Here is an 18,371-nt window from a genome sequence, read left to right on the forward strand (position 1 = left end):
TGAAACTGCAAAAACGTGACTATTTATCTGTTGTTCATATATCCTTATGGCTTGTACAGTGTTTAATCACTGCAAGACTAATTTTCTTCTTTATTTTTGCCAGAAAAAAAATCTGCACTGCATACTACCCTCTTTTCGCATTCTACCTTATTATTAATTGTTAGCTCTTCTTGTTGCCATAGAGGCATTGTCAACTAAAGATATCCTCAGTGAAAGCGAAGCATTCTTCATTTGTTAGAGTTATTAAAATATTGCTCTTCTTGAAGCTCAGGAAAAAAATAAAACTTCTGTATTCAGCTCTTTGATGAGTGAACACAACCAACTCATTCCATCCTTTACATTTCCCAGAGTTGCCAAAATTGTTGTAACCATAATGAGAATTTGCAAAGTGCTGATCATTAACTCCCAGGAAACTCATTTTAATGAGGAAGCAGCAAAAAAAATTTTTTTTAAACCCCCCTGGAGTAATTGACAACTGGAACTATATCAGGGATCTTGTTGGCATCCTTCAGTCTCGGAAGACCATGGTGTCACGCTCTGAATGATGGTTCTGGAACAGAGTGTCCTCTCCAGTGCGCAAAGCCTGGGTAAAGTAGGTATGGAGGATAGGCTGTTACCCATGCAGCAAATCCCCCCTCTCCACGTCGCTGAAATGGTCCAATGGAAAGGAAGAGGCCAATACAGTTGGTTCCAGCGACGTTGCAGGAGTTGCCAGAACGTGACTGTGTTCAGCCACGAACTGCCTCAGGGACTCCGGTTCTGGATTTTGCCTCGAGGTTGACTCCTGAAGCCTTTTCCATAACTGGATGTAGCCACAAGGCAATGGAGGTTTGGGATCAGAGTTTTCCTTCTCTCAGCTGAGCTGCCTTCCCAGGCTGACGAGTCCCATCTACCCGGTGGCTGTTTAGTCGCCTCTTATGACAAGTACAGCCAAACTGAGGGCCTATTCTTATATCAGGGATAGGCTTTTGGGATCTACTTATCAGGTTTCTAAGAACACACATCAAACAATCAGAGCCAGAACAAGATGCAAAATGGTGGCTTGGAAGTTGAGCCAATGATTTACTGAGCTTTGTGAGCAATGGAATAACCGGCTTATACTTCCATTCTGTTTATGATATTTTTATTCCACCCTTGTTCCAAGCAGCTCAGGGTACATGGTTCTTTCTTCTGTGTTCTATCTTCCTAGTAGCCATCTGAGGTAGCTTAGGCAGAGAGCTATTGACTGGCTAGCTGCACAAATTGCCCTTTGCTCCCAAAAGAAAATTCTAGGGTCAGGGACATTTTTCTAGTGGAAACAGAGAAGCAGAATTTTGAAAACTGGAGGAGAGGGATAGCACAAGAACAAGTCCTATTTGTCAGGAAGGCATACCAAAACAAGGTGTGTGGCAGAAGTTGAAGCACTGGAAAATAGGGGTGTGACAGCAGTTTCTCAGAAGGGCAAAGGGGCCAAGGGTAAGTTAACACTGAAACAAACACTGCTAGAAATATCACCAGTCCAGATACAGAAGGGGAAATTCCTAGCAAGGTCTCTTTTAGATGCAGAACGGAAATTCCAAGGGGGAAAAATCCCTCTGGGATCATTGTTTATCACAAATGCATATATGTTGAAAGGTTTTATGGTGTCAGTATGCAAATGCAATCTATTCACCTATCAATAACTTTGAGTTGCTGGTCTCAATTAGGCTTCCTCTTTAGATAACCTTACAATGCAAAGGGACTGCAATGATTAACTGAAGGTCAGTGCGTCCAGGCAAAGTGCCTCACACCCTGTTTAGCTTTTGTTTTGCTACCACTGAGCAGTGAGTGGTTTGAGAATTGCACTGCATTCTGTGTTGAGAATGGAGATCTCATGTGCTGAAGGGGCTTGTTTATAACTCACTGGTTCTCACACTGTGGGGTAGGTCTCCCTTAGGGGACTATCACCTGGAGGGTTCCAGAGAGGTCAGGGATCCTGACGCAGTTACTGCCTTCCTCTTCCATCTGCCGATATTTGGATATTTATTTTATTTATTTATACAGGTATTTATATATCGCCTTTCTTGGTCGTCAGATTTCTCCTCAGACTTTAATCCAAGGCGGTTTACATAGGCAGGCTGTTCTAAACTCCCGTAGGGATTTTTACAATTGAATAGTTCTAGTCTTTCATAGAACTCCACGTTCCAGCTGGATTCCTTCCCGGTCTGGCCTCTCTCTGGCCCTTCGCCTCCCACGTTCCACTTGACAGCAGCTCCTCTCTGCCACCGAGGGTCAGCTCATCAGTATATCAGCGTGTCCTCAGTTCTCAGGTACTTCCGGTTGTTTCGAACTGGCAGCCTCAGATCTTCAGGCATACAAGGCGGCAGCTCTACCAACTGAGCCAGACCTCCTGCCCTGGAGGATAGAGTGAATGTCACCAGGCAGTGGATTTTCATTGATCCATGTTGGGTTCAGGTGGGGAGTATGCCCTACTTGCTCAGTTCAATATGATTTGGGAAGAAGGAAGTTCAGAAAGAGGTTTGCTTGGTCATTACCATGTTTCCTTGTACATGGGTTGGAGAAGGAAGTCAAATCCTGTTCACATCCTCTTTTAATGTCAGATTATTCTCCCAGATTCATAGCCCTGTGTGCAGCTGTCGGTCATGTGCGTGCACATGACTGTGTGCAGGGATCCCTGAATGCTCACCTTTGTCACCTATAATTGATCCTTCATTTTCGGGTGTGGATTAGTAAGTTTTGTAGGAAATGCCCAGTTAAAAAAAGTTTGGAAGAAATATTGTAACAAAATGGATGTATACAATTCTTATCTTATTAATTATCCTCTAATTGGTGGAGAAATTCCAGGTGGATGCCTTTGCAAAAGAGAGTAGGCCATAAATTTTATCTTGACATTGATTGAAGGACGATGATATTTAATTCTGGAAAGATTTAACAGTATTTGGTGTGGAAGATGAACTCCCTCTTCGCTTCTCTACTTCAAATTAATATCTCAATTTTGGACATACTATCATTTGATTTATTGTGAGGTCATAATTATGTTATGTTAGCTTGGGTGTGCTTCTGGATCCACTGCTAGCTTGTTTGTGGATAAGATAATAGTGAACTATGGCAATCTTATCGGATGTAGTTCCACTTTAGTTAATTAAGCTAATTAAACTGTTCCACTTTAAAAGACAATCCTGTGGAGTCTGCCAGGCATCAGTGAGACACAGGCGTGAGCCTTGGGCTTGAGTAATCTCTGGACAGCACATGGTAATACCTCTTATTTTATTTTCAGTACCACTTTTAAACCAAAAATTTCACAAGGGAACTTGCATAGCAAGCTAAAAATGGATTTCCTGTACTACAGAGGTTCCCAGTTTTTAAAAAAAAAAGATAGGAGGCATTAGCAGACAACCCCTGGAAAAGATGCAATGCTGGAGTGAATGACATTTGCACTCCCCCTGTTGAATATAAGAGAACTGCCACTTTACAGCTACCTTGTTACCCACTTAGCAGGGTCTTTGCAACAGCTCCATTCATGAGATTTGTCCACTGTCAGGGTGAGAGACACTGGCTCGTGTTGAAAGTTATGCATACAGGCTGGAGAAGCTTTCTCCTGCACTTTATCACGTGTAACCCCGGGATCAGGTATGAAACTGCCCCTAGAAGCCTCGTCAAAAGGATTCACATCTTGTACACAGAAACAAATGCATTTGAGCATTTCTTGGGTGCTAGATAAAATGGCTAGTTTGCACCACCTGCAAGATACTTTGTTCCTGTGAGGTTCATTCTGAAGTTACTTGGCCAGCCACTGTTTGGGGAAAGTACTCACTGTTGCTTAAATGTCTTAACATAGGAGGTTAACTGAAAATTACTAAAGCTTGCATTTAAAAATATGTATTTGCTGGCTGAGAATGTACAGTATTATCTAATTTTGAAGTTCCCCTTTGGCTGGTTGACAAGGAGTTTCCCAGACATGTGCTATATTCAGGCTGAGTCATGGCTTTTGTTTTCTTTGTAATAAGAGTGCAGTTTGAATCACAATACCAGTTTGATTTTCACCATTGACAGGAGTAGTCCAAGAAGAGGAAAGCTAATTAAAGGCTGTCTTTTCCAGGAGAATCGTTATTTCTATATTAATTGCATTATTATGCGCTTACAGGAATTTGTAACAGTCTTGGTTCGAGACCCCAGGATACAAAAAGAAGACTCTTGGCATTCGTATATAGACTATGAGATCTTCATTCACGTATGTATAAAAGCTAAAGTGAAAATGATTTTTTAGCATTTCTGTTCAAGGCTCTGGTTGCTTTCTAAATAAGAGCCTTACAGCCTGCCTGGGAGGTTGGCATTTTTTCAGAGAGTTAGGCAGGCAGATGTTGCAGAAATGTACAGGTCCTTACATGAGCTCCAAGCAGTTGCCCACTGGCAGAACTCTTCATTTTGGTTTTCTGATAATGATGAACATATATTTTTATGTATGTTTTTCTGTTACTGTTAGTTTAAAGTAGGGGTCCAACAGGTGAATCAGGACCCCAAGGAGTGGTTGCAACTCCACCACATGTGGGTTGTAGCAATGCTATTGCCACCATTTTGTCTTGAGGCTCAGTCTTGCATGGTTTGAACTGAAACCAGGACTAGGAATCCTATGTCTTAAATCCTGTTGGAAATGTAAGCTTTGGAGGGGTTACTTCTGCTGAGTCCTCCTAATGTCCAGTGCACCTTCTCAGTCTTCCTCCTATCCATCTTCGCTATCTCTGCTCTGCCTTGCTTTCTCTTCCTCTGCCTTTCAAAATTGAGCACATGCGATTGTCATGCCACTCTCTTCTCCTGTTCTGATTCTAGTTCTCTGGAAGGAAATAAGGAAGGAAGGAAGGGATGGAGCAGTGTAATAGTAGGATACACTGATTGACTGACGGCCACAAGATGGGAAAAGAAGTAGAATCATGACTGCTCCCACATGCACCCCTTCACCTGCTGAGCACTTGAAAGTCAGTCTCTGTGTTGCAGATTGGGGTTTGAGGTCTTAATGCTGTTTGAGCATTCTAAGCATACATGCTGAAGCTGTTAAATGCAAAACCGTAAAGACTTGAGGAAAATCAGGAGACTTTATATTTGCTTTCTTGCTGCTATGAAGACTGTACAGTATTGATAGGATACTTATTTCCATCCCTGGTATGAATGTGTGCTGCTTCCGCTCCTCTGTACATGTGGAGTTCAGAAGAACATTAAATACCTTTTAAAGAAGCTCCAGGTACATGCATTGTCAAGGTTGAGTCAGCTAAGTTGGTTTACTCCACCATTGTATCTTTATGAACCCCTCTTCACTTTGTGAACTTAAGCCAAACCTTTTTCAAGCTGTTGCATTGCAGCAGCCATGTGCAGTCACTAGGGGAAGCACTAATTTGGTACATCTGTGCTTCCACGCAGTCCCACACGTGTTCACTGCGGAGGTCATTTCACATGGACACAGACAGTGTATGAACTGATCTGTAAGGTACGTTCATGTGTGGATCAGCCTTAACACAGAAAGAGCCCTATGCTTTAAACTGATCAGCATAGAAAGCTGCACAATATAGTTTTGGACCTTTGGACCTTCTAACTCAGTATTGTTGACACTGTCTGGAAGGATCCTCCAGAGTTTCAGACAGGAATTTTTCTTTGCCCTATTTAGAGATGCTAGGGATTGAATCTGGAACCTTCTGCATGCAAAACATGTGATCTACCACTGAGATACAATCCTTCCCTGACTGAAAGCTTACACCCTAGAGTAGTTATAATAGGTGATCTTTAGTCCTGTCCACGGCCAACAGCAGCGGTTCTCATGATCCACTGTTGTAAGTCCTGATCTGGCTGCATTGCTGTGACTGCACTGGCTGCACTGCTGTCATGCACCTCAGGGCTGCCTGCACATATGGCTGGAGACTCTGTGTGCATGCCAATAGCTCACCTAGCCCACACTGGAGCAGGTAAAGTGGCAGTAAGGATTGTTTGGGGGTGGATTGGGGCAGAGAATGAACCAAGCTGGGTGCAGTTCAGGGGTAGGAAGGGTAGGATTTTGGCGGTGGCGGCAGCAGCACACACCAAGATCCTATACACCTTTCCCCAGCTTAACACCCCCATGGCTCCTCAGATATCTGCAAGCTCTGTAGCTGGCAAGGAGACCTATTTGCAGCTAGATGGCTCCCCCCCCCCCAGCATGCAGAATGCGCTGCATGCTGTGGGCTGTTGGGTGATATGATTGGGCTGTTAATTGGTTGGGCTTAGGAGGTTGTAAGGGAGGAGATCCTTCTGCTCTTCTAACTGTGGGTGGTTCTCCAGGCATTCTTTCCCCCCTTTTATTTTTGGTGCTTCATGGCTACCTTCTGTCCCTTCCCAGTTTGCTCCATTTAGATGTCACTACAAAGTATGGTTTGCCCAAACCAGAATGGAGGGACAGATGGATTGGAGCATGCAGGACAGGAGAGAATATACAAGTCTGGGCTTTATTGCCAGTCCTCCAAGCCATGGTTTGGAAGATCATCTAGCACAGGGGTGTGAAACTCATTTCATTGAGGGCCACATAGCATTCATGATGCCTGCTTGAGGGCTGGAAGTGATGTCATTAGGCAAGAAGTGATGTCATTAAACAGGTCATAACCAAAAATAAACACTTTTTTTCTTACTTAGAAACTCATTTGCTGCAAATAACAAAAGAGAAAATATACAAATCTTGATCATATTTCAAGATATGGGAGAGCTCAATTTTCATGTGGGCTGCCCTTTCAGCAGTAACATCTCAGCACTACTCAGCAGCTGAAACCCCCCCCCCCCACCTTATGTTTGACACCCAGATCTAGCAGATCTCTACCTTCTCTGGGTTCAGGAATTCTTGATTTGTGAAAAAGAATTCTTGACTTAGTTTGATAAGTTAGTGAGACTCTGAGAGAAGTAATCATGTGACTGATAACCTGGGGCATAGTCCTTTCCAATGTAACAGTCAGTCTTAAAAACAACAGTCAGGTTGCTATTGACAGAAAATTCCCACCCTGCAAGACTTTGTTCTGATGTTAATTGTATTGAATTCAATGGAACAAGATAAAGGACATCAGCAGTATCTTGTTTAGAAGGTATCACCTAAAAATCAAGGAAGAAACTATAACATTTTTTGGATGCTAATTTAAACCAAGTGAGAATCTTGTCAAGTTCTTGTTGGGAAATCTGTTTAAGATTTTTTATTTAGTTCTTATCCTGAACTGAATTTAATTTCTGAACAGAGCTTGACAATTGCAGTGTAGGAAACAAAATTCTGTATGTTGTAAAACACACATCACCCTTCTTGCACACTACATGAGAGGCAGATCCCTGCCCTGTGGGGGGTTCAGTGCAGGTACTGGAACAAGGGAGACAACAGAAGGAGGAGAGGAAAAGGGCAGCAGAGGTGAACAGCAAAGAATATACAGTTGTTTCAGTTACATATAGTTGGCTTACTTACAGTTTTAGAGACTAGGAATTGTGCCAAAGAAAAAATTTAAGGGGAATTTGAATGTTTGGGATGGGCAGATGGTCCTTTTGGGCACATGTAGGTTCATCTATACACCTATGTGGCCTCTCTGATTTCTCTTCTGGCTGTAGCTCCTCATGCCATATCAGAAGCTACTACTAAGGTGTGCCCCCCCTTTTACAGGAGCAGGTCTGTGGTTGGAAGAGGGATCTTCCAAGCCCTGCTGTCTATTACCAGCTTACAATGAAGCTGGATCCTGGATCCTCAAGTACTTGACATCCATAAAGCACTGTGCCCTGTTTCTTTTCCAGACAAACAGTATGTGTTTTACAAGGAAAACCTCTTGTGTCCGGAGGCGCTTTCGAGAATTTGTATGGCTGCGTCAGAGACTTCAGAGCAATGCCGTACTAATGTGAGTAGCTTTGAAATGTTTCTGAAGTGAAATTTAGTTATTTCTTGTTATATGTGCCTTGCTTTGCCACCTCACAAAGGAGTAGGATCAGTAAATTTCTTTTTTGTAAAATAAGGGCTCTCTCTAAGAGGCAGCCTGTTAATCAGTTGCTGTGAAAAGTAACAAGTCTTTTGGCACCTTTAAACATGGACAAGTGTAGTATAAGCTTTTGTGGAGTATACTTTACTCCATCACCAACAACACTGCACATATGTGTAGTGACTTTTGCATACACAAATCACTTTACATGTAATTATTTTGATGCAGTCCTTATAACAATGCTGGGAGAGAAATGCTGTTATCCCCAGAGTGTAGCTGAGGTTGAGAGGGAGTGGCTTGCTGGAGGCCATTTAGGGCTCAATCCTATACTGTCCCAGCACCAGTGTTGAGCTACAGGATTGGGTGCGGTGAATGTGCTTTAAAGCATGTGAATGGCACCAGGAGAGCAAGGAGCACTGGCACTGAGCTGAAAAGCCTGACATGAAGCTCCTCCAGTCTGCGCTGGCAAAATAGCTGGTGTAGACTGGAGGAGACCAACTGAACCCTGAACCCTTACTGAACCCTGAACTGAACCCTGAACCCTTACTAGTCTGTGACAGTTCTAGGTAACACTTGAATGAACATAAGAACAGCCCCACTGGATCAGGCCATAGGCCCATCTAGTCCAGCTTCCTGTATCACACAGCGGCCCACCAAATGCCCCAGGGAGCACACCAGATAACAAGAGACCTGCATCCTGGTGCCCTCCCTTGCATTGGCATTCTGACACAGCCCATTTCTAAAATCAGGAGGTTGCACATACACATCATGGCTTGTAACCTGTAATGGATTTTTCCTCCAGAAACTTGTCCAATCCCCTTTTAAAGGCATCCAGGCCAGATGCCGTCACCACATCCTGTGGCAAGGAGTTCCACAGACCGACCACATACTGAGTAAAGAAATATTTTCTTTCGTCTGACCTAACCCTCCCAACACTCAATTTTAGTGGATGTCCCCTGGTTCTGGTGTTACATGAGAGTGTAAAGAGCATCTCTCTATCCACTTTATCTTTCCCATGCATAATTTTGTATGTCTCAATCATGTCCCCCCTGAGGTGCCTCTTTTCTAGGCTGAAGAGGCCCAAACGCTGTAGCCTTTCCTCATAAGGAAGGTGCCCCAGCCCAGTAATCATCTTAGTCACTCTCTTTTGCACCTTTTCCATTTCCACTATGTCCTTTTTGAGATGCAGCGACCAGAACTGGACACAATACTCCAGGTGTGGCCTTACCATCAATTTGTACAACGGCATTATAATATTAGCTGTTTTGTTCTCAATACCTTTTCTAATCATCCCAAGCATAGAATTGGCCTTCTTCACTGGCGCCGCACATTGGGTCGACACTTTCATCGACCTGTCCACCACCACCCCAAGATCTCTCTCCTGATCTGTCACAGACAGCTCAGAACCCATTAGCCTATATGTGAAGTTTTGATTTTTTGCCCCAATGTGCATGACTTTACACTTACTTACATTGAAACGCATCTGCCATTTTGCTGCCCATTCTGCCAGTCTGGAGAGATCCTTCTGGAGCTCCTCACAATCACGTCTGGTGTTCGCTACTCAGAAAAGTTTGGTGTCAACTGCAAACTTTCAGCTTGGTCTGGTCTTGTAGGAGCAGAAGCACTGGCTCATCCTTGTCTCCTCATTGCAATGGTCAATGTAGGAGGCTTGCAGGATGGTGGGGGAGGGGGGAGAGTGAAGAAAAGGGAAGCAGTCACAGGCAGGTAAGTCATTTGTGTGATGGGTGGGATTTTTGAACCATGAATAATTGAAACTATGGATGCTGGATCTGCGGATGCAGGGGGACACTTGTACTGAGCTAGATGTGCCAAAGGATAGCTTCCTATTATGTATGACTCTCAGTTTAGTCATGTATAGATAATTACCATAGCAAGTACATGTCAGTATCTTCTTTTTGTTCCATTGTTCAACATGCTATGTTTTTTTTTAAAAGGTCACTTTTAATCACAAACTCAATTTGAGACATCAACTATTTCTTTCTCTTTCCAAGACAATTGCCAGAACTCCCATCCAAAACTCCCTTTTTTAGCATAAGCAATCCCCAGCATGTGGACCATCGTCGGCAAGGTTTGCAAGCGTTTCTTCAAAAGTAAGTACTTTGCTTTTCAAAGACACAAGCAAACTTGGATAGTTGGTTTTAATGAAGTCATTAATTTCCTATCTCTGCAGCAAGCCTCATCTCTTGTACAGGACAGCCACCTTGTGGCCACAATTATGCATGGTTGTGTTTTCCCACCACTCTCATAGGACACTTTCCCTTGTTCCACTCTTGCATTTGCTTTGGGGTTTGTAACGCTATGCGTTAAGTAGCACACTTATTTTTATTGAAACGTCATATTTTGGTAAAACTAATTTGTTGTTCTCTGTTGTGAAAACTAAACAGGCTCTTAAAAAGTCAATAGATTTATATTGTCCTTTCTGTTTGAATAATGTTAAGGCAACATGGGGGTTTTGTAGTAGGAAATTTTAATGCTAGGTAGTACAGATATTCCCCAAGATATGTACCAATTACATTCTAGAGGTTTGTCTGGAAGTTGGAACATCCATAGATCGAAACACCTGGCTCTTGCCTGGCCGAGCACTTTTGCGTCTGCCAAAAGCACCACAGTTGATGAATTTCACCTGCAAGAAAGTACCAGAGCAGCTATCTGTAAGTCAAATGTCTGTAACACAGATGTCCATACTTGAGGACACAGTGTGTTTGCTATTAGCAAGCTTGCATATACATCAGATTTCATGATGATGTTGGAAAGCTCTGTAGTTGCTGTATCTTCATCTCGCTGAGCATGCTGTGGGTACGGATGCCTTTGTTTTGTTGAACCAGTAATATCCCTGGCGAACATCATTTATTGCTTCTTTTGTAGATCCTTTTACCAGCTCATGTTAACCAAGGCCAGTCATGCTTATCATTTGTATTAGCACTTTCAGGAAGTGCTAATGTGTGCAAAGTGCTTCAAATACATTACTGTATCTTGATGTAGTCTTTACTGACAACCTAGTAAGGTAAAGTGAGTCTTATTATCCCCATTTTGCAGCTGAGGCTAGAAAGGAACAGCTTGTCTCACGCCACCTGGGGAGATCACGGCAGATGCATAATTGCAATTGGAGGAAATACTGATTCACAGCTCAGTCTCTTAACCGCTGTATTGCACTAGTCAGTAGAATCAGTCTATCCTTGAGAACAATTCAGCTTTCCAAACAAGCATGTTCATGTTTTATAGTTTCCTAATACATTCTTCTTAGGAAATCAGTATTGTTGTAATGTTGTATTGTTCACTTACGGCACAATCCTAATGAGGTCTACTCAGAAGTAAGTCCTATTTTGTTCAGTGGGGCTTACTCTCAGGAAAGTGTGGTTAGGCTTGCAACCTTAGATACAGGCATGTAATTGTATTCATTACAGTCATGTAATAGCACCTATATTGCTCCTGGAACACTTGGTTACGCTTGGAGCGTAACTAAGCTTGGAGCCTAACCCTCTTTTACAACTCTAGCAGTCCCAAAATCCCATGCTAGTTCATCTCTAATAAATCTCATTTTCATATATATATATTTTTAAAACCTCAACTCTTTAGCTTCTAACCCATCCCATCATAATTCTCTGCATTTTAACCAGATTACCTTAAAGATCCAGTGAAGGGGGCACTGATGTACTCACACTGCCTAAAGCTGCCAGTGTTTACTAGCACAGAGGACTCGTATTCTTGAGCAGGATTTATAACATCTGGGGAAACCACTCCTTATAGCTTATAGCTCCTGTTACTGTGTATATGCAGCCGTGCACTTTCCTCCCATGGTCACAGAAACGCCAGCAGGCTGATCGTCGTAGAGAGATGGGAGTTTCCCTGCCACCTTGGGATGAATTGAAAAGATATGGGGAATCCCCTTTTGTGCATGCTTGTCGATGCATGAGTCTGAGAGGTCATATCTTTCTGTTGCCTTGCTGATGAGGTGCTTGGTTTTACTGAACGCAGCACAAAATTAATGATTCCTTGCCTTTCCATGGTGCAAGTGCCTGGAAAAGGAAGAAATGGTTTGTGAGCATATTCCCTAACTGTGTTACCTTTTAGTAAGTGGTGGTTCTCCTGGCAGTGAGAAAGCATCTGTCCTTATTCATGGAAGCATAGCATCCCTCCTAGTGGCAGCTGGCTAGTGCCTCCCATGTTTCATTTTTTGGTAGTAAGCCCCTTGGTTCAGGGACCCATCTTTCCATTTAATTTGCTTCATTAACTACTTTTTTTTTAAAGCAGCGTATAAATATTTTCAGTGATAATGCTGAATTTAACTAGGGGATCGCCAGTGAACTGGAAACTGCATTGGTATCCAGCAGTGTAGCGGAGGGAGCAGGAGCCCAGGGCCAGGTAACATGCTGACACTCCCCACATCAGCCCCTGCGCCTGCGCAGAACCCCCTTTCCTACGCATTTGTGGTCCTGGCCCCAGAACTGGCTACATTTGAAGCCATACAGGAGTCAGGGTAGATGGGAGGGACCACTTCGTGGTTTTTCTGTGCAGTGCCAGGTAGGCACTGTCAACCTCCCCAGCAGAGATGGCAGAAAACTGCCACTCCACTGCGGAGGGGGCAGTGCCCCCCCCGGCCTAGCTATGCTGCTGCTGGTATCATTAAATTACAATTAAGTGCTCTTAAATTACAGGAAAGAGTATGCATTAGCACTCTTTACAATGCCTGTCACAGCCTCCATATTGCTGGTAATCATTATGTGGCCCTACAGAGCAGCTGATTGTGCCATACTGAAAAAGTGGTGGACCAAGTGGTGGACCAAGTTTCCCTTTCAGCTCACAAGCTGTTTCCCCACCCACAACCCTCTTTCTGACTCTGTGCTTAGCTGGGAGATCAGGCAGTACCCCCCAGGGAAGAATTTTTCCCAGTGGCTGCCAGTACCTGACCTCTACAATGTTTATTGAAGTGCTTTAGAAGTTTAGGCTTGTATAAAATTTTTAAAGTGGCATAGGCCTTGCCTGCAGGCTTACAGTCTAAGAAGACAAGTCATATTTGGGGGAGAGAGTGGAAGAAGGTCATAAGCAGAGGTGAACAGATGTGCTTTATGGAGACGTGACTGTCAAATCAGAGGATGAGATTGGAGGTGGGATGGCATTTCAGTGAAAGGAAGCTGTCTGGGAAAAGGGATGCAAGCAGGGAATAAGAGGCAAACTTAACAAGGAGCTGTAGAGTGACAGCATCCATGATGGTAGTAGTGATAACAGTTATTTATTATTTTTATATACAATGCCACACACGCACACATTTTTAATGTAAACCCTGCATTTCCAAATTCAAAAACACAGCATTCAGGACAGCTTGTATTCTCAATAGAATTAATCATAAAAGCAAAAGCACAAGAATAATTTTTTAAATAAAAATTCCATTAAAAATAAGAATAGAGAAACAAAGGGGCAGCTACAAACAGACAGTTTGGTGGCACTCCACTGGCCTGACTTGATGCACCTTCCCTCTGGGGGCAGGCAACATTGATGCTGGGACCACAGTCCAGGTGGCTGAAGGGATGCTGTGGATGACATGGCAGGAATCGGTGTGTAATCTTGTCTTCCTTGTGAGGACCAAGGTTTCCTGATCCTGTCTTTCCCTGATCACCAGGGAAAGGAGGAGGAGGTCTGGGCAGGAGATCTGGTCTAGAGGGTAGAGCCTCCGTCTGCCTGAAGATAACATCCACAAGGTCGCCAGTTCGAGGCCACCGGCACCGTGTGACCTTGGAGCAGCTGACAAGCTGAAGCTGAGCAATTCCATCTGCTCTGAGCGTGGGAGGCCAGGATGTCAAGCCAGATCGGAATGAAACACCTTGAATGTAGTCGTTCTTGAAAGAAAGAACCTTCTTTGAAATTGTAAAAATCCCTATTTAATAGGGATTTAATGAAGCCTGCCTATGTAAACCACCTTGAATAAAGTCTTGAATAAAGACCAAGAAAGGCGGTATATAAATACCTGTTGTTATTATTATTATTATTATTATTATTATCATCACCAGAGCAACCAGGAGACAGCTGGGTGGGTAAATGGAGTGAGGAGGTATCAGAGACCAGTCAGTAATGTGCTTTTGTGGAAAGAGGAAGGACAGGCTAGTAGAGAGCTCCTAAGGAGTGAAGGTACCTTGTGGATCAGGATGATTCAGACCCCTCCCAAATCAAGGAATATGAGACACCCCAAGGGAACGGAGTAGAAGCAAGGTAAAACCTCCCCACACACACACTCAGCACCCAGACAAATATACCATGTGAGGACCTGGTCAGTCAAATATGAGTCTGTGAAACAACTGTACCAAGGTGTATTTTCCCCACTGGAGATTGTAGCTCATCGGTAGAATTCCTGCTTTGCATGCAGAAAGTCCCAGGTTCAATCGCTGTTATCTCCAGGTAGGACTGAGAATAACTGGCAGCAGCTGTCTAGGCTTGAGTCTGAGCAATACGGAGCTAAATGGACCGATAAGTCTTGACACGTGATAAGGCAGCTTCTTAGGTGCCTATAATGGGCATGCATCTAAATTATGACTTGTGTCACATTAGCTGTGTGACTTGTGTCACGTTCGCTGGCACCCATATCTTAGGATAACGCATAGCGCCTTTGGATCCCTTTGGGGAGAAAGGCGGGGTAAAAATATTGTAAATAAATGGCCGGGAGTGCCACTTCTGTGATACACATTAGCACCATAATTGCAACCTCTTTGTGGGCAGGTTCATATAAGCTGTGCTTTTGCAAGATTTGTATCCAGGCCAAATTCAATAGCAGCCCTCTGTGTTTCCAAGGGTTTGCAAGGGGTCCCCAAAAAAGGGATCCTGAAAATCCTGCCTCCATACACTCCCCAAATCAGCAAATAGTAAACATTCTCACAGGTGAGGTGCGTTCTTTGTTTGGCTTTTGGCCCAAGAAGCTAAACACCTTCCAAGATCTGTAATTTTCTTCTGTGGTGAAACCTTAACTGGTTATGCTCAGCATCCCAGGAACGGAACATTCCCAGAACACTGGACAAACTAAAATGATTCCCTTTGAACTTTACTTGGCTTGAATTGAATCTTGCGACTAAAGTCTTGCTTGCTTTATTAAAGTGAATTAGGGGCAAGAGGAGTAGATGTTTGCATTTAATCATTTTTAACCACAGTCTTTGTGTGTCTCTGCAGAGTCAACAGAGCACCATATTAACATCTAGGCTTTGTTTGTAGCCATAGTTTACTTGCTGCCAGAAGATTTTGTTGTCTGCTTCTTCTGGTTTCCAGGATTCTAAGGAGCCATAAGAAAGCAACATTAGCTTTGCTTCCTCCTTGTTGTGCCGCCTTTCCTCCTTCCCCTTTTCCATTTGAATGAAGGAGTGGGAGACGCCTTGCTAGACTGCCTACCGCAGCACCTAGTGCTGCCAGATGCAGTTACAGAAACTTTTCCCATGACTAATGTACAGTTTTTGTTGGCAGCGTCTGCTCCTATTGCATGCCTACTATTCTTGAGCTGAAAAGGGCAATAGTGTAGCGGATGGCCTACATCGTCTCCTGGAAGATGGCTTAACGCAGCAGTTCCCATGACTTACTAGCGTCATGGCTCCCTTCTTCCATGGTGCCTTCTTCCTGGGCAGAAGATTGGATTGCACAGGATCTTGGTGCTGTTCTCACAAGGTCTCACGAGAATAGTGTGAGATCTAGTGAGAATAGCATGAGATTTTGCACCATTTAAGATGGCAGCTTCCTGGAAGAGGATGCCAGGAACATCCTGTGATGCCCTTGTGAGTACCCTGAGGCTCCTTTTGGATCCGTGCCTCACATAAGAACAGCCCCACTGGATCTGGCCATAGGCCCATCTAGTCCAGCCTCCTGTATCTCACAGTTTGGGAACCACTGATTAACCCATCATTTTCCTCTCGTCCACTTCTGCTTCATTTCCCTTTTCCTTTAAAAAACCAGTCAGCAGGGAAGAAAGAGCAAGAACAGTGGTGGCAGCGGAGCAGGCAAACGCAGTTGTAGACAGTGCTGCCTGGTGCCCTCCACCCAACCATTGCCTAAGGTGACATGCCCAGGCCATGTGTCTCTGTGAGCAGGGGTTGGGGTTTGCACTGGGTTGGACTGTCTGTTGAATGTTGATTATTATGAACTCCAGGCCTCACAAAATGTTCCGGCATTGGTAACTTAACAGGGTTAGATCCTTCCCAGAATCTAACCCTGCCCTGAAGGGTTTTCTTCTTATGCCCTGGGGATGGGAAGGAAAATCTGAGGGCTGCAACAGAAAATATGTAGTTAACTCGCTGTCCCTGAATTAATCACAGGGGAAGAGGGAGGGGAGAAAGGAATGAGCCTTCTTGCCTCCACCATAACTTCATACCCTCGTGGCAATTTCTAGCAAATTGTTACTGGTATTTTTTTGCAAGCAGCAGGCTCATGTGCCGTTCTGGGCATGAGAGAGAGGCTTTTAAAAAAAAAATCATATGACACAAATTCTGTTCTAAATAAACTTTGATTTCTTACATTCTTAACAACTGTGAAAGTCTTCCTTCCATTTATTCTATCTTAGTTTTGGCTACATTTTACACTTTTGGCTGCATTCCCTATGATGAGGAAACAGAATTTAGTCTTTAATTTTTGAGCATGTGTGTCAAAAGGAGGAAATGGACTGTAGCCTGCATTTCCTAAGAATTCCTGTTGAAGAGTGAATACGTGTCCATTCGATAGAGGGCACCAGAACACAGGCTGTGTTTGCTTATTTCTGACAGTTTTATTCTCCTCCCCCCTTTTTGCTGTCATGATATGATGTAAATGTACTGAGTAAATTTGTTGAAAACAAAATCAAAGTGTTAACCTTCTGCACACAGGCAAGCATGGATCTGTCACTGTATTGGGTTACAGAAGATACAGGAAATCTTTAGTTAGGATTAAGTTGCGCAGCTAGGCCATATGTTCCCCTCTGACAGATCTGTGTGTAATATACCTAATAGAATCATGTTGAAAAGAACCAGATTTTGGCCTCTGTCCAAACAAGACAAACCACGTGTTTTGTCTTTATCAAAAAATACTTGCTCTAGTCTGGATAGGAGAAACACACTCTGAATCTCACATCCAGAGCCTCTCTAAATGGTTCAGAAGTAGCCATTGGGGAGACTGTCATATGAACACATTGTTATTGTGGTCAATTAAAACATGCTTGTATGAACTGGCATTCCAGTAGGATCTTGAAAAGAATCTTACATAGAATGAATGAAGCTGCTGTTCTGAGTTAGACCGTTCCTCCATCTAGCTCAGTATCATCTTTGCTGACTGGAAGCAGTTCTCCAGGGTTTCCATCAGTGTCCTATCCCAGCCCTTCCTGGAGATTTCAGGAATTGAACCTGGAATAGACTGCATGCAAAACAAGCGCTTCATCACTGACCTACACTCCCTAGTCTATATGCAAGAGCTCCAGATTTCACGTGCCCAGGGCTCTTGGTCCACAGAAATATGAATAAGGTACCTCTGAGCATGTGCAGGCTGGCCTCACTGCTGGGCCAGGCTTCTACTGTATACTGGAGAGTATAGCAATGAGGCTAGCTCAAGTGTACACACACACAAACATTCTTTCCCTTTTTAGAAAGAAATGCACTGCAAATACTTGAGTAGATTATTATCTTTAGTAACGGAAACTGCTTGTTGGACATTTTGAGTACCAGCATAAATCAACCTCTTGAGGATTAGATTTTAATTTACAAATTAGAGTGCAGTGCTTAAAAGTTGCTTACCGTGGATCACTTACTTTTAATGCCTTTTAACTATTATGTTGTTCTTTGTAGGAGGTACTCTTTTCACACACTCTGTTTACTTTTGTCCCTTGGTTTTCCCCTTCTCTCTGCTTTTCAGATCTCTTGTGTTTTTGGCTCTAATCTTAAATGTGTTTTATCTGAAAGTGCCCTGTTTAAGAGGGGTTTTCCAGTGTTGTGTATGGGACAAATTTTCTTCTGTCTTAATTTCTAAATCCCTGTGCGATGGTAGCAACTGGTGGGAAAGGTTGCACTTTTTCCCAACTTCAGAAGTGGCTAGGAGAAATAGAAATTTCCTTGCACCACTCCCTCCATATTTATTTATTAAGCCCATGCCACTGCAGACTGACTTGGGAGGAAAAAAATACTGCCCGAACAACTGAGAGTAAACTGTGAGACTGGAGTGTTCGTTGATAGCTGACACTGCAGGCGCTTTTGAGATTTGCTTTTCAGGCATAGATGGTTCAGGTAGACTATTTTCAAGTGGTCAGCCAGATCTGACACTGGTTGAGGGCCAATACACATTGGAGGGTCCACCTGGCCAGGTCAACTCCTGAACCCTCTGTTCCAATGATACTGCCCAATGTGCCATCACGGGGCAGGCGGGGAGGCACTATAGCTGACCCTGGTGCAGGGCATTTCCTAGGGGCCCCAGCAACCTGGTACCAACACT

At 43.6% G+C, this 18,371-nt stretch overlaps 1 protein-coding gene across 2 annotated transcripts in view; it reads left to right on the forward strand.

Annotated features, from left to right (window-relative positions):
* SNX10 (sorting nexin 10) overlaps positions 1–18,371 on the forward strand; it is a 41,434-nt gene that overhangs the window by 16,064 nt on the left and 6,999 nt on the right. For both annotated transcript variants that reach the window (XM_066628264.1, XM_066628265.1), the window contains exons 3-5: positions 4,124–4,210; positions 7,756–7,856; positions 9,947–10,045. In XM_066628264.1, coding sequence (XP_066484361.1) covers positions 4,124–4,210; positions 7,756–7,856; positions 9,947–10,045 — 287 coding nt within the window. The remainder of the gene's footprint in view (positions 1–4,123; positions 4,211–7,755; positions 7,857–9,946; positions 10,046–18,371) is intronic.

This window comes from Tiliqua scincoides, chromosome 5 (assembly GCF_035046505.1).
Source record: "Tiliqua scincoides isolate rTilSci1 chromosome 5, rTilSci1.hap2, whole genome shotgun sequence".
In the NCBI taxonomy this organism is placed as follows: domain Eukaryota; kingdom Metazoa; phylum Chordata; class Lepidosauria; order Squamata; family Scincidae; genus Tiliqua; species Tiliqua scincoides.